Source organism: Seriola aureovittata, chromosome 12 (assembly GCF_021018895.1).
Source record: "Seriola aureovittata isolate HTS-2021-v1 ecotype China chromosome 12, ASM2101889v1, whole genome shotgun sequence".
Lineage (NCBI taxonomy): Eukaryota > Metazoa > Chordata > Actinopteri > Carangiformes > Carangidae > Seriola > Seriola aureovittata.
In genome coordinates, this window is record NC_079375.1 from 14,128,811 (window position 1) to 14,145,410 (window position 16,600).

Below are 16,600 nucleotides of genomic sequence, written 5' to 3' on the forward strand. Positions count from 1 at the left end.
TTGAAAGTTCAAAGTGATTCAGGATAAGATGTAAAGTGAAGGCCATGAAACCCAAAACCACCAAACCCCTTGTGTTTTATACCAGTGTTACTAACATGGAAACCAGCATAGTATTACGCAAATAGACTTGTGAATCAATTTAATGGTGTGATGTAACAGAATGTGAGGCAATCCATTACTCATCTGTGCAATGCAGGTCATCTTCATTATTGCTTCAGTCGATGCATCTACCATGTAATACTACATCCCAGTTCTGAAAGCAGCACACCAGCAACACATTTAATTTGTGAGAAGACAGTAACTGGACAGCATATCAAAAGAAAATAAGTAGCAACACATTTTTAAAGAACACCAGTAAACGTTAGACTTTTGAGATTGTCAAGTACCGCAACAGTACTGTAAACAGATCTGATGTAATCAGTGCAACATTTTGAATACATAGCTGTAGCTGGATTGTTCTCCTTCAAGAAAACAACCTTAAAAGTGCTCTCAATATTCCCTGATGCTTATGTCGTGAGTAGCTCCTCTGGGTTTGTTTGAATTATTAAAAGCATAAACAGCTTGTGTAAATCATTTCATCATTTCTTTTGTTGAATACAGTTGTGTATATATCCTGTTCAGCTTGGTGTCTCACTTAACATGATACCTTATCAAACATAATGGATAAAACAACATTCCATTTTACAATATCCATTTTATTATCTTAAAACAAACAAATATAAAGTAGAATCAGTTTACAGCAAATGGTACCAGTGTGCATCTAGGCCACTGAAAAGTGGCACAACACGATGTTGGCACATTATTAAAACTTGTGTGCAAGACATATTTACACTGAGAATAATTCTGCTTAAAAAAGGGGGCTATGCTAAAAAAAAAAAAAAAAAAAAACACTGTATACTAGTCATGCCTATCGAGTAGCAAAGCCTTTACAGCACAAATTTCAAAGTCAATACCAACACACCGACTGACAAAGAATATCGGCTTCTCACAGTCATAGGCTGAGTAGTTATTCATTTCAATTGTTTCTTCAGCTAATACTTTATGTGCCATTAACTGACATGACCTGACTTTTCTCTGGATCAGAGGAGAAACTGACCACCTGTGGAAGCAATATGACTGACGCCTTTCAAAAGTAATAGATTTTCATCTGATTTAACTGGCATCTAGTTTTGAAATTAACAGTGTAAACAATAAAACCCCAATTTTTTAACTATTGTGCAGTGCAGTAACAGATCAGTAAAACTCCTCTTGTAACTGTTCTTCCATAAACACCTACTGTATATCTTGCACACATTTTAAAATGATGTATTGGCTCATAATATGAAAATAAAAATAAATTAATTAAGACAAATAAATCAGTGGAACATAAGTGCCCAAAGTGGTGTTGGCTTTTTCAGAGACCTTTTCTTCCAGTTCTTTCTGAGGTGCAGGTCAAACTTGGTCAAGGCTGGGCTGCAGCGCTCATAGAGGCGAGAGCTGAATGAATACGAACATGGAGCCTGTTCTCAAAGTCATAGCCAGCATAGTCCTCCTGCATAGGCCATGAAGAAAAAGATTTAATAGTAAATAAAATAACATTTTATTGTGTTTGTGCTCTGCCCTGTAACATGTCAGCACACTGAGACCCTATGCTCGGCTCCTCCTGTGCTCACTGCTGCATCTGCGGAGAGGATGAGATCCGTGCTCCATCAACGTCAGCTGCACATCTACTAACAAAGTCAATGCTGCTGCACCAGACATCTCCAACGCAAGTCAGGTGGGTGAGGCTGCACCCAGTGCACGACACGTAAAACAGATACTATTCACTGTGCTTGTGTGGACAGAAGCCTGTGCAGCTTTTTGGAACTAGGTAATATTTCTTTAATGCAAAAGGTATTCAAACACCTTTCCGATATTCTGGGGCAGACCACTCAGTCAGTGCAGATAGGATGTGGCCCACTTTGCTGTGTCATGACTTTCATGCTGAGGTCAGACAAATACACCTTACCTAAGACAACAGGCCAATATAAGGTCTCCCTCTTTCTGAGGGCCCAGAACATGGGGATAACATGATAATCAAAGTGGGAGCCCAATTGGGGACAAGTAGCTACTCCACCAAGATGTAGTGACACCACCCAGCTATTAGCCACACTCATTCCTCCCAAGGAGAATGTGAATTGTGATTGTCTTTGTGACAATCATTTGCTCACTCTCAGAATTGCTATGCTTTGATCAGTGTCAAAATGGTCTAGCAGCTGAGAGGGAGAACACAAGCCTCTCCACGCCCATACACAGTTATTCAATCCCAGTCTCTATCCACGGCCCACAGTTGGTTGGCTAATGTTCTTCCAGCAGGAGTGACGCCATCAAGCCCCTACAACTCCAGTTTAAATGCCCAGCTGACACACTGTACTCCGTTCACTGAATTCAAGGGGAACCAGTGGGCTTGCCACTCCTTTACTGGACAGATGTGCACGCTTTGTCTCACCACTCCGAGACTCTTGATCTGTCTCAGAGTGGTGAGACAAAAAGCACATACACCCTAAAAAACTTTGCAGGTCCTTGATCAAAAACTTTGAAGGCAGAAAACAGAAAAAATCAAAAATCTCAAGAAACTGCTCTCAATATTTAATAAAGCAACGTTTTGATAACAGATCTTCACCAGGCTTTTTCATGAGTCAACCAATTACTGAACCCTGCTCGAGGACAACCTCTGCCTGCGACTACTAAAAAGCAGGATAAAGTACAACTCTTTTTGAAATAGTAAAGCACATGAAGAAATGTACTGTACCTTGGCCTGAAGCATTAGCATGCGACCCTTCCCTGCAGACTGGAAAAAGAGACAGAATTAAATATGTATTAGACTACATGACTTCTCCACCATCTTAGATAAACTAGACACAGTCTCTCTGTCTCTTTCACACACATAAAACTTGCCTCCGGGTTATTCAGCAGCACACAGCCCAGTTCATAGCAGGAGTAGGGCTGAACATAAGAGTTGGTCAGACGACCAACCTCATCCCTCACAGCCAGATGGAAATACTGCAAACAAAAAGGGAAGGGAAATTCCACACACCAGATGAAATCAGTTGTAGCTGTAATCACCACAGTAATGATTATTCAGTGTGTATGCAGTTTAACTATAACAATCCGACAAGTGCAGCTGATGAGTATAGTACATCGTGTCATTAACTAGACATAAGAGTACCTGAATAGCATCTTTGGTCTTATGGAGACATTTGTTTATGGCACCAAGAAGCAGGTTTTTCAGGCCTGCACATGAAGCATCATCAATGCCCTGTAAGACTAAAAACAAAATACACTCAAAGACACAACAAAAAACAAGAAACAAAATTATTATCCATCAGACATCTTACAGTCGAGTACCTTGTGCCATTGTCTGCAGCTTGGCAGTGGAGCAGTTGGCCAGAGCTTTCCACAGATAAAGTATCTCAATCACAGACAGGATGCAGAGTTCTTTGGACAGACTGGGGCTCCTTAGCTTCTCAGCCTGATGAAACGTGCACATACACACTTTACTGATTCCCATTGTATTTTTGCAAGAATTTGCAGCGCACAATCTGCTGGATACGTACTCACCCTCTTCATGGAGAACAACTCTATCTGATTATTCTTGCGTTTGAAAAGTTTTTGAACATCCTTGAAAACAGAGACAGCTCCCTCCAGATCACCTGTGGCTCCTTGGCAAACTACACAACAGTACAATACATAATATGAATCAGTAGCCAATAGAAAGTCCAGTAGAAATACCCTTAAAGCCTTAGTCAACTATTCTGTTAGTACCTCCTGTTAAATAGGCGTAGTAGCACTGGGACCAGCGAGACTCAGTCTTCAGTCGCTCAAAGGCCTTGTAGGCTTCTCTGTAGTTCAGTTCGATCATGCTGCACCAACCTAAAATCATCAACAATCAGAAATTATGATGCAGACTAGCGCTGAGTGAGGTGGTTTGAAATCTGAGAGGGAAAATAGTACCTATTTCATATAAACACACGTGCTGAATCTCCCTCTGGTCAGAGGCCAGATCTAAGGCATCACTGAAGGACGTCAAGGCACTAGTGATCTGGCACTAGAGAGGGGAACTTTGTGATGTGAGTTACAATTGCAGTGAGACAATAATGAGTTTTCCCAAACTACATAGCATCCGACAAACAAAACAAACATGTATTTACCTCAAGCCGTTGGACCCTGCCTTTGAAGAACATGAAGAGGGATGAGTTCGGATAGGTAGCCTCCCTTTGTTGGAGAATGGACTTGGCTTCTGTCAGGCCTGCCTGTGTGTCTGTGCCATCCAGAGCAAAGAAGGGCTGCACTACTGTGTGGTACCACAAGAGGGCCAAGCTGTATGGGAAGCACAGACACAGTGATGAGAGGGAATATACTGTACTGCACAGCAAAACATGTCACTTTCCAAATATGACACTATCTTGTACAAAATCAGAACAATGAGTAATGCTTTTTAATTTATTGATTAATCATATGAAAAAAATTCTGAGAGATTTATAAAAATAAAATAATGCACATACAGCCTAGTGAGTTATTATTAAGCATCATTAGTAACTGGCACTTAGCAGCTTGGTAGACATGACCAAATTCCCACTGATGTTTTTAAGAAGGGTTAAGTACAAACATAGTTGCTGACATATTTTCGGACTAAGAAGGATTTCAAAAGTGATTCATTACGCAGGCATGATTGGGCAATCTTATGCTGCTGTAGCCAGAGTCAGTCTATTATTAAAGTCCTGTATTTCATTGATTTTGTATTTGTTACATATTTGGTCAATTACTCGAGGGTGAAAAATGCTCCATCATTGAGTTATTGATGAAGGAAAATTAGAATCCATTATGCTTCCATTAAGTTGTCATATTGTTTACAAGTGAATTAGGTCAATCACATAGTAAGAGCCAAAATACAGATACACAAACGTACCCACTCACGTACTCACGTAGCTAAGGGGGCCTTCATGTCCTTACTTTCACTGGCGTATGTGAGCGCTGACAGGCCTTGAAGACGGTCGCCTGGGAAGCCCAGCAGGTTCACGATCTTCAGTAGGTGCGGCGGCACCATCGAGATGCAGAGGTGGAAGAGACCGTAACCAAAGCTGACTGAACCTTTCAGCCTATCCAGAACCTCTGGGCTGATACCGTCAGGTCTGTGGGAAGGGCTCGGCCCTGGTGAAGAGGAGCGGCTGCGGTCGGACGAGGATGACAGAGACGGAGACGGCATCGCTTGTTGTTGTGAGGCCCTTCTTCTGCTGCCCTCCTGCAGGTGTGTGATGTCGCTGTAACATTTATTATACATCTTCCAGGCTTTACGGAGGATCCAGCCTCCTTTGATGTATGCTGTTGGAGGATTGAAATTGAGTGAAACAGCTACTAGTATTTAAAAATTATTATTATTTTAATTTAACACCAATAAATGTGCAGTGTTTACAGTTAATCGAAAACTTCTTAAGCTTCCCTTACCTGACAGCTCTTGTTTGATGAAAGATAGCACTGCAAGGTAAACCTGGCAGTCTGCAATGATGATCTGCCTCTGGAGTCGGTCCACTGCAGTCACCCCAGACCTCTGAGAGTCCGCCTGCCCACACACATACCTCACACTTACAGACTGATGTGACAAACAGACATGTCGGCAAGCTAACAAGCAAACCTGGACATTATGGTCCAATTTAAAATGCTGCTTTTCGGGTTCTTGTTCTTTATACAGTAGCTTCAGAAAGTATTCACACCTTGTGTGTTGTAGATTTAATTTCAAATGGACAAAACTGCCAATTTCCCCATCAATCTACATTCCATATATATCGTAATTTATCCATAATTATAATGTGAAAACATGTTTTTAGAAATGTTGCAATGCAAATTTATTAAAAACCAAAAATTTAAATCTCTCACTTACAAAACGGTAAATGAGGTAACGTTCAGTACTTCGTAGAAGCCCATTTGGCAGAAATTATAGCTTCGGTTCTTCTTGGCTAAGTCTCTAAAAGCTTTGCTCAACTGGATTTGGGCAGTTTATGCCATTCTCAAGCTCTGTGAGATTGGATGGGAAGCATCTGTGAACGGTCAACTTAAGGTCTCTCCACAGTTGTTCTTTGTGGTTTAAGTCGAGGCTTTGGCCACTCAACAACAGTCAGAGACTTCTCCTGTAACCACTCCAGAGTTGTCTTGGCTGTACGCTTCTGGTCATTGTCTTGCTGAAAGATGAACTGGCACCTCTGTATAAGGACGTGTGTGCTCTGGAGCAGAACTCTCTCTTCTCTCTGTATTTGGCTGCATTCATCCCTCCCTCATTTACTGACCAGTCTCCCTGCCACTGCCATCAACATGCTTCACCGTAGCAACGGTATTAGCCAGCTTATGAGCAGGACCTGCCCTAGTGTTTTGAGATCTGCCCAAAGGGGTCAATTTATGCCTCATCAGACAGAGACTATATTGCCTCATGCTCTCAGAGTCTTTTTAATGCCCTTTGGCATTTTTGCCCAGTTACACAGTTTGGGCTGATGGCAAATTGTAGGAAGAGTCCACTTTTATAATTTCACAATTACTGAGGCCTTAGAAATTGTTTTATACCCTTGCCCGGATCCATGTCTCGCCACAATTTTATCACATAAGTCTACAGAAAGTTCCTTGGACTCCAAGGCTCCATGTGTGTCTCTCTAAACTAAGTCCAATCAATTCAATCAAGTTGTAGACACATCTCAAGGATAATTAAAACAAACAGGATGCATCTGACCACAGCATTTGCCACAGCAAAGGATCTGAATAGTTTGGTAAATGAGAGACTCCGGTTTTTGATTTTTAATACATTTGCAAAAAATTTCTTAAAACGTGTTTTCACTTTGTCATTGAGTTTAGACTGAAGAGCAAAAGTGCATCTGAACACTTTCTGAAGCAACTGTACATCATGTACATTCCATTAAATTAAGTGTTGAAGAGGTTACTCACACTCCTCTTGATCTTGTTTTTAATGGTTTCAATGACACCAGTGTTTTCGCTCTCACACATTCTCTCTGTAGCTTTGAGGTCTTCATGGGCCACCTGCATTTTCTCTTCTTCAAACGTCATCATGGCATTCTGAAAAAAAACAACAACACTGTTTAACATTATCTTCAACTATAGCCAAATGCTGGTGATGTGCAGGTCTTCAAAGCGAAGCAAAAATTCTAATCCTGGATTTAAGTTTTGGAACTGTTACAGATTTCATGCATCCTGGAATCCTATATTTTCCTTTTACATATCTGAGACCAGCTTATCACAGCTGAGTGGAAAAAAAGCTTCTAATCACTCATCAATAGATTATAAAATGGTAAACGGTAAACCAAAAGGAGATGGTTTACTTGTTACAAGAGACTAGAGCCCGACCGCTCATTTAGCATTTTATGTATATTTGATCTTAATTCCCAGTGAAATTTACTGTTTTAATTCTGGTTTATAGTTAAAAACTGTAAAATATCCTGCTTTCATTACATATCTTTTTCACAATTGTTTATATATATCAGGCGATATATCGTTATCGGAATTGTTTTACTCCCTAATATCGGTATTGACCCCAAAAACCCAATATCAGTTGGGCTCTACTAGAGACCATTATTTTTACTTTTAGTTTTACTTTCACTTATAAAAAAAAAAATGTGTATTTCAACTGCTGACAAACCTTGTGACAGTGGAACAAGTGAGAGTGACCAAGTAATTTTAATGACATCTGGCATATTGTAAGTTGCTTTGGTCAAAAGTGTAGGCCAAATAAATGTAATGTAATAATTCAAACAAATCTGGGTGAAAATTGGATTATGAAAATACAATTTCAATGCAAACTCTAATTCATTAGGTCAGTCACACTTCTGTTTTGGTGCTAGTAAAAGATGATGCCTGGCTTTGCACCCACCAGACACACAAGGGAAATTCCTTGAACCTCATTATGAAACAGAGCTGCCTTTTAAAAAGAGGAATTCATCAATCATTTCATTCGGCATTTGGACGCCGTAGCATGTTGAGGCTGCTACTTCCTGACTCACCAGAAAACTGACAAAACTGGCACCGAAACTCATCAAAGGACTGTGGTTCCTGAAAGAGATTATGAAGAAAAACATACATGACGGGTCAGTGAAGTGCTGTGTGAACAGGTGAGAGATGTAGAGGGCTTAAAAGGAGTGTATGGGTGGAGAGACAAAAACGTGTTATGCCTCTTTCGTGCATCAAGCACTGGACTGATTCACAGACACAAGTTGAAGCAGTGGGTCAAAGTTAGACAAGATTAACTTGATTCAAAAGGAATGTGGCTTCATGGTGTTGGTGGCGATTTAATACATCACTGAACCTCCTTACCTAATCTCCTACACCCATGAAGTGCACACAATGACAGCGTAACGTGCCTAGTAGGAAATTGGTTAATAGAGGTAGCCACATGTCCGTTTTCAGTTGCCGCGTATGTGTCTTTCACTTCCCTCCATCTTTTCTTGCTGATGCAAACCAAACAGGATGACACCTAGAGCTTAACGCAATTAGTGGGAGAGGTGACATTTAAAGCTTTCCCCCGGGGGTCAGGACACATACGGGCTGCCCTTCTGTGGCATCGACATTCAAGTTGAAAGCAAACCCTTCCTAGAGATAACCAACCTTTATAATAACAACACAGCATGACTGAGGAAAGTATACAAAATCCTGCAACCTGCAAGTGGACTCTAGTCAGGTGTGTAAGGGTCAGAGCAGGGGTTCCCTACCTTTTTAATTTAATAATGAGCGCCCCTGTTTTATTTGAATAGGCCTTAAAAGGTAAGGTGTCTCACTCCTCAGGCTGGGGGGGTGCCCACCCCAAAGAGGATCATTTACAGGTTTAATCCTTCCCACAAATGCAACTTTGTTTTCCAGAACAAGCCTAGGCAGGTGCAGCCATCCAACAACTTCTGTGTGGTTGTGATGTGTAGAAGGTGACAAATTTGGCACAAACCTGTTCAAAGGAACTAAAAGCCAGTGAACTTGCATGGCAGGAATGCTAGCCTGTTAAGGAAAACATGGTTCATTTACACTGAAGATGGCCTCAACAAGTGCAGCAGCCTGTCTCCAAACATAAAAGAGCAGTAGTATTACAATAAGGAAACTGTTTGACCATCACAAGTCACATTATGGGTGTGGATATTTGCTCAGGGATTAATCCTGCGTGTGACCACATCATATGGTGCTACACTTGACAAGCGTGACAAGGATGTTGGGTGTTGTTTTTTGTTTTATTGCAAAGCTAAGCACAGACAGTGCTGAGTGGAATTCATGTCTTGATCTGGTTGATCACAGCATTGTGTAAACATATGAGATACACCTGTCATAGCATTTAACAACCCCCCCGTGGAGAATATTCCAGTATACATCACTGAAATGTTTCCCAGACATCAACACAGAGAGAACAGAGAGAGCCAGATTGAAGCACACACATACACACAGACCTGTATGTTCTGAAGAGCTCGTCGCTCTCCTTGAAGCCATTGTTGAGGAGCATATTGATTCCTCTCAGAGCCAGCTCTGCGTCGTTGATACGGTCCGTCTTCTCCTCCTCCACGCTTCCCGGGGCTGATTCAGCCGGGTCCGCCATTGAGATACCCGATACCGGAGGTGAGGAACTGAAGGCGGCCGGGGGAGAAGGCGGAGGGAGGGGACGCGCGGTATGTCTGGTTAGTTTACTTACAGGCAGAAGAGTCTCAGCCAGTGGCGCAGTTTTGAGCAAACGCAGTTAAATGCATATTTCTTGCACGAGGAGACTAATACACGGACGGGTTCAAGTAGCTTAGGGCTGAGAGCGTGAGTTAGCCGTCGGTTGTCCCAACGTTTGAGTTGCTGTTCCACATTCCGCCGCCTGACTGATGCGTTTGAGTGCTCAGACCTAGACTGTACTTAAAAATACAGGAAATGTGGTGCCTTCAAGTGCTATCGGAATTATCTCTTTTCCGATCAGTTGCACTGCAACCGGTAGAGGGACAACTAAATAACAATGGCAAAGATTTGTTTGTTTTTTTTAAGTAAAATTAGTTGTAGAGTTATGAATATGTTTTATGCCCTCCATATTGTCTGTAAGCAAGGTAAGCAAGCTGGCAACTGCCAAGTGTCCCAGACTTGCATGAGCCCAAAAAGCCCCAGCTTCACTCCATATGATTTGAGCCTACATATTTTGATTAGTTGTAAATTTTTCAGAAATTTGCATCACTGATCTACAATACCAGCTATGGATGGTCCTCCACCCTTCATCCTGTGGCCCAATTTTGTAGAGAGGCCTGGTGTCAAAATCTAATCTAAAGACCTTCATTGTTTTAGTTTATCTTTTTAGTTAGTTAGTAGTTGTTGTAATGTTGTGTTTTATCAAACTGCTTCCATTGTTTTCTGAGTAAAGTAATTAACACACATAAAACATGGGGAAAGGTTGTATTATTCCATGACAGGAGAACTGCAACACTGAGACCAGTTATTTTCATAATCAATACAGCTGATAATGATTTTCTTTATTAATCAATTGATTGTTCAGTTTATAAAATGCCAGAAAATATTTTTTGGAAAAACCCAACATATTAACATATTAAAACAGCTTATTTTGTTTGACCAACAATCAAAAACCCAAAGTTGAAGTGACTATCATAGAAAACTGGGGAAACTGGCATATTTGCATTTGAGAAGCTGGTGCCAGTGGATTTTTGGAATTTGAGTTTGAAAATTACTCAAAGAACGAATCAGTAATAAAATGGTTGCCAATTAGTTTTCTGTCATCATCTACTTCATTAATCAATTAATCATTACAGATCTGGTTGGTTTCTGGGTGCCTAGGGAAAATAATGAAACTTTCATGAAGCTGCCATGTATAATGGGAGTCAATAGGTATCCAACAACAAATTTTTGCCCTGGGGCCCCCTGGGTTAATCTATAAGAAGTTTGTATTGTTATGTCTCCATTAGTGTGCTAGTCTTGGCTAATAGTTTTTGTATTTTACCTAGATCCATCACATTTTATTACCCAGCTGTTTCCAAACATGTAACACTAAATGATTAACTACACAAAAAAGATGGTTTACCAGATTATCGACAGGTGTCTATAGGTCTGTATCTGTGGGATGAATTATTTTTCTTCACAGCTATCGCAATCTCTGACCAGATGCTATGAAGCATAATTTTTTGGTAACATTTGTTATTACAGTAAAGTATGAGATCAAGCTCGAGGATCGATCACATGGTGTATCACCATGTGTATCACCATGTGTATCACCATGTGTATCACCCGAAGGCCAATGGACTACTTTCCAACTTTCATTCAGAACTTCAAAACAAGTCCGTGAAGGCAGCATCAGAGTGGGCGTGGTGTTTTTAGCCTGAGATCCTGTCAGCAAACGAGTATGAAAAACAAGCTGAAGATGTTTTTTTTAATAAAACACCGAACAAGTTTTAACCGGTTTCAATAATCCTATTTTTATGTTTCTCTTCGACGGCCATAAAGAGTGTGTGAACACCTAGAAGTGTAATTACTGAACAACACTTCTAAAATAATTGTAATTCAAGCTTTTCATCAATAACCCTGCTCTTACAAGCCATATGGATACCAATTGGCATTATGGGTATATTTCACCAAGTAAATACGAATTATAATAATTTTCTAAAACCAAAGTTAACCATAAGACCTATTCAAAAAACAGCAAATTATATTTATCTAATCTTACAATCAAAAGTATACACATGTTGCTGAGTACAATTCAACAATAAATCCCAGATTTCTCAAAAATCATGTGTCAGTACATGAAATAATGTGAGTTGTCACCATGATCACAAGTCAAAAGACCTACTTATGGCACATTAACAAAGAAAATTACTTGAACTAATTACAAAATGGTTTACAAATTAGCGGTCGCAACACAGGAATAAAAGTACAAATATGTCCAATTTTCATGCATTTTTTCTCATATCACAAATTTTGGTGTAAATGTACAAAGCTGGTAAGTAAACACTTGCTGGTGAATTTAGGTATGTCAAATACATTTAGTTTTTTTTTTTTTTTGTTATATTACTTTCAGCTTTATAGTAGCTAAATGGTCCCAAACATGACTGACCAGAATTGTGAGATTTATGCTAATGGAAACTTCAATATATTGGATTTTCAACTTGGAGATGCTCCACAAAATTCAATACATGCTGTTTTCTGGTGTAGCTAACTGGCGCTAACAGCTACACAGAACATCCTCATGCATGCAAAAGGAATGCAAAATGGAAAATGAATTCAGAACAACAGTAATACAATAAGGAGAATACCATGTGAATTTGTGGCCTGTGTGAAGATGCCATTTCTTTTAAACCAGTTAAAATGCAGAATTCTACATGCAGGCATGTGAATGGGAATATGAAATAGCTTGGCAACCCCTGAAATGTCACTGAAGTAAGCACCCTGGGTGTAAACATAATTATTCTATTATAAACTTTTGAGCTCAAGAAACAAACAAAAAAGAACATTGACTTATAATAATCTCCATCAAAGCACCATCACAAAAAGCATCATTTGTTTTTTAAAGTGCTGGGCTGCTCATGCTGCAGCCCTGACCAATCACAAGCATATTCAGTAGCATTTGATTGTCGACAGAGAATTAATGGACCAACACATCAGACTGTAAAACGACTGTTAGAATATGCGTTCAGGAATTGGTGCCATGTTACATTATTTTATCACAAAATAAATACAGAAGTGTTTAACAGAGCAGCAATCATAATGAAACTGTTAGCTCCTGCTCATATTTCTATTTTACACACACACACACACACACACACACACACACACTCACATTCACACACACACAGTGAAACACACTCCTCATAATATATACATTCTTACATACAAACACATTCTCTGTCTTGGTAACAGATTGCACATGACTGACTGTGGATGTGGTCCCAAGGCTTGTTTTTAATGATGATGCAGTGAGATTTTTATGTTCAACCTGGACACTCTTTGAGGTTGACTGGACCAAACGCAGAAGAAAGCCTCTCGAAAGAGACCGACTCGTCATCGATCCTCATGTCCTGGATGCATCCCACAAAGTACGATGTGACGGGGAGGGTCTGTTGCATTGACATCTCTCCTGCAGAAAGGTACATGGTGTGAAGTGGTAAATAATTTCATTGTTCCAACCTTATTTTCACATACAGTATATGTACAAGGAAACAAACTAACACTTACCAGGAATGCCTCCCACATACAGGGGGTCTTTGGTCAAAGGGGTGGTAGAAGATGGTGGTCCAATCTTGTAATTGTCCACTGTGTCCACATGCAGTTGCACTACATTTTTCCGCTTGATTACTAGAGGACACATAGACAGTGATTTCATGCAAAATATAATTTATAACAGCATCCTAAAAGGCCTTAAAAGCAGGTTTAGTTTGGTTTGTCATTAAGTGACTGTGTGTGTTTTACCTGAAATCTTATGAAACATTCCATCACACAGAGAAGCTTTTGGCTTCACCGACACCATGAATTCCCCTTTTCCATTGTTAACCTGCACCACCACCTGTGAACAGGAACATGTCCAAACATAGAGCTTTTAGTCACATGGAGAGGAAGCAAACTTGAGGTAAAGACACGTGTTAGCATAGCACAGCAATTTCTGTTTTTTACATAGGTGTGAAGACACTTGTCAAATAAAATCCTCCTTTGTGTAAGAGCAACCAGCAACAGATGTTTGTTTTTTTTTCCATCAAGTCCAGATGAGTATATTAATTTTTCAAAACTTCAAAAAAATTTGCGTAAGGAATTCATGGCCAGGAAAATCTACTAACAACAACAACAAACAGGTGTTGTCTTATCTTGTCAAGTCTCACCTCTCCTCGGAGCATGTAGATGCTGAGATAGTGGCCCATCGTGGATCCATATTGCCTCCTGCCGGAATCACCAACATGTAGCAGGAGTCCAGTTGGACTCCGTGGACGAATATTAAACAGCAGCTCAAAGCTGGAGCCCACAACAAAGGAGTCATCTGAAAAGCAGAAAACAGAAAACATCATGGGTGTCATTCTTGGCAATGTTGCAGATATAATCTAGACTGTCAGAATAGAAACAATGAGTAGAAATCCTACTCCCTAGGAAGTGTCTTTTAAAGAACTAATTTGGTACTGACCATAAAGGAACTTAGAGTGTTTTACTCTGCACGGGAGATCAGATTAACATGCAAAAATATAAAATGTGTCTCCCTGTTTAGTTGCACATTATTGGCATAGAAGAACTTTAACAAATGTACATTAATATTCACTTGGGTAAATGGATTCCTGTTAGTTTATTGTTTAGTTATTTTTTGCTGTGGATATTCACAGCTACTTATAACCTCTCAAACTATGCTTTTCACTTTTCTTCATTTTATACACTGAAATAAAAGTGATCCATATACAGTCCTTTTCAGGATACTTCTCTAACCCTGACCTTTCTTACTGCACTTGAGTCTTTTTATTTATTAGCATTTTGTGTCATTTACATTTTTAGGAGGAGACAAATGGTGTGGGTGTAGTTCCTACTGATTGCCAGATGCAAATCGTTATGAACATTGGAAATGTTTCTGTCTGCAGCTTAGCCAGACTGTTGTCAGAGCGAGGACTCACTGATAATTGCATGAGCTCCGTTCCCTGAGAAATAAGCCCCTTTTTGTGTCTGTCCCTCAAAGCAGGGCCCAGCGCCATGGTTTGTGGTTGGATTTGACATTGGGGCTCCATTCATTTTAAAATTGCGGAAACAACCAGACACACTTTGTTTGGGAAGGGCCTTCGACTGGAAAAAAAAAAAGAAAAAAAGATGGACATTATAATTTGTAAATGAATTTGTCTGTGGATATGTGTGAATTGTCCATTGTGTATTTTTTACCTTTAACTGTCTGTGAAGAGATTCTGGGGCGCTGCCCAGGTACACAGGTGACACGAATTGCTGCATGGATGTCAGCTCAGTGTTTGTCAGCTGACCGTCCTGGGCTCTGATCCCATCCACAACCAACCGGAATTTCTTCTTCTCCAAACTAAATATGACCTACAGATATAAAGAATAATGCAGTGGTTAGTTTAATTCAGTGATGTGGATTTAATGATTCAGTGGCAGTACTTATAAAAATTGCACATAAGTTTGGTTTAACATGATGATGAGTCCACTGACCGAGTGCCACTTTCCATCATTGTACTTCTCTCGGTTGAAGATCTCCTTCTGTTTGCCTACAGACAGCCTGATTCTGCCTTTGGACATGTATAAAGCAAGATGAGAGCGCCCTCCTCTGGTAGCAACAAAGAACAGCAGACCCTCAGGAGTTCGAGTCCTGACATCCAGAGAGAAGTGGGGTCTGGGGAAGATAAAGCAAAGCACCATCTTCAGTGTTTGTGTGTGTTGGCTCTGACTCCAAGCACGTTTTACATTTGTAAAACTTCCCCTGAAGGTTTTGTGTGTGTGTGTGTGTGTGTGTGTATGTGTGTGTGTGTGTGTGTGTGTGTGTGTGTGTGTGTGTGTGTGTGTGTGTGTGTGTACATGTCTATTTGCGCTGTGAGTGAGTGCAGTGAGGTAAGACTGTTTTCTGACCTGGGCTGCAGGACTTGTAGTGGAAGACTGTAGCTCAGGCTGCTAACAGGGCCCCCCATACGATAAGCCTGTTGAACCAGGGCTGGCTGGGCGCACAGTGATACACTTTCATTTATGGCCTGCATCACACCATCCTAAAACAGCACACACACAAACAACACAAACACTCAGCTCGGCATAAGGTACAATGTTGGTCCTTAAATCTTTGCTGGATCCCAACTCTTTGATGGGCTCCACTCTGTCAGTAAGTAATGGTGGGAGTGTTTAGTGATAAGAGTTGCAACACTTACAATTAATAAACATAAAAACGTATATATCAAGTATTAAGAATGATTATTTTCTAGATTAGTGGATTAGTTGTTTGGTATATTAATTGTAAGAAATAAAGGAACAACACCCATTACAATTCCTCAAAGCACGAGTTGACTTGTATAAATTGCTTTGTCCAGTTTAAAACCAAGAGAACAAGCAATCATTCAGTGAATTTATAGAAATTTAGTTTACTAGTTGATTTAAACGATTATCAAAATTGTTGCAGATCAATTTTCTGTCGATCGACCACTCAGTTAATCGACTCTAGTTGCTAAGCAGGCCAGAAATACACTAGATGTCAGCATAAGAGAGTCAACTCGCCAGATCTTGTTAGTTTTGGTAGATAATCAAATATAACCTGGTAGTTATGATTTCAACATTCACAGAGTTAATGTTGATGGTGACAGGTTGCTCAGTATGGATCTTGTAATTACAGCTATAATATATGCAGTAGAGATTTTAATTTTGGTACATTAAGGGTTTTAATATCACATTGTGTTTCTTGTGTTAGCAAAAACCCCACAAACTTTCTGTTTACTCAGGAATGTGTTTGAATTCAACACAGTTACGAATTCATGCTTGTTCAGCTGCTTGTTCCAGCATGCAAAAAAAGTAGCTGCTCATATGATTCGTGGGATTTGAGTTTGGCATACGCTCAAGGATACACAGAGATGAACAGTAAATAGGCTCACAGACATTTCTGAAATGGCTCACAAGGTCTTGATATGATAGT

At 40.1% G+C, this 16,600-nt stretch overlaps 2 protein-coding genes across 3 annotated transcripts in view; both read right to left on the minus strand.

The window, feature by feature from the left end:
• Positions 1 to 124: 124 nt before the first annotated feature.
• LOC130179022 (tetratricopeptide repeat protein 39C-like) lies at positions 125 to 9,890 on the minus strand. The gene is made up of 14 exons (XM_056391729.1): positions 9,438 to 9,890; positions 8,016 to 8,064; positions 6,946 to 7,074; positions 5,464 to 5,578; positions 4,944 to 5,340; positions 4,170 to 4,338; positions 3,973 to 4,066; positions 3,784 to 3,891; positions 3,580 to 3,689; positions 3,367 to 3,490; positions 3,188 to 3,285; positions 2,917 to 3,021; positions 2,771 to 2,809; positions 125 to 1,531 (listed from the first exon to the last, which is right to left on the minus strand). The coding sequence occupies exons 1-14, from the start codon at positions 9,581 to 9,583 to the stop codon at positions 1,442 to 1,444; spliced, it is 1,773 nt and encodes a 590-aa protein (XP_056247704.1). The 5' UTR covers positions 9,584 to 9,890; the 3' UTR covers positions 125 to 1,441.
• Positions 9,891 to 11,378: 1,488 nt separating this feature from the next.
• Positions 11,379 to 16,600, minus strand: part of LOC130178367 (laminin subunit alpha-3-like) — a 53,230-nt gene continuing 48,008 nt past the window's right edge. For both annotated transcript variants that reach the window (XM_056390491.1, XM_056390492.1), the window contains 8 exons: positions 15,556 to 15,689; positions 15,142 to 15,322; positions 14,860 to 15,018; positions 14,601 to 14,766; positions 13,830 to 13,984; positions 13,426 to 13,519; positions 13,192 to 13,311; positions 11,379 to 13,093 (listed from right to left, as the gene is read on the minus strand). In XM_056390491.1, coding sequence (XP_056246466.1) covers positions 12,948 to 13,093; positions 13,192 to 13,311; positions 13,426 to 13,519; positions 13,830 to 13,984; positions 14,601 to 14,766; positions 14,860 to 15,018; positions 15,142 to 15,322; positions 15,556 to 15,689 — 1,155 coding nt within the window. In that variant the 3' untranslated portion in view covers positions 11,379 to 12,947. The remainder of the gene's footprint in view (positions 13,094 to 13,191; positions 13,312 to 13,425; positions 13,520 to 13,829; positions 13,985 to 14,600; positions 14,767 to 14,859; positions 15,019 to 15,141; positions 15,323 to 15,555; positions 15,690 to 16,600) is intronic.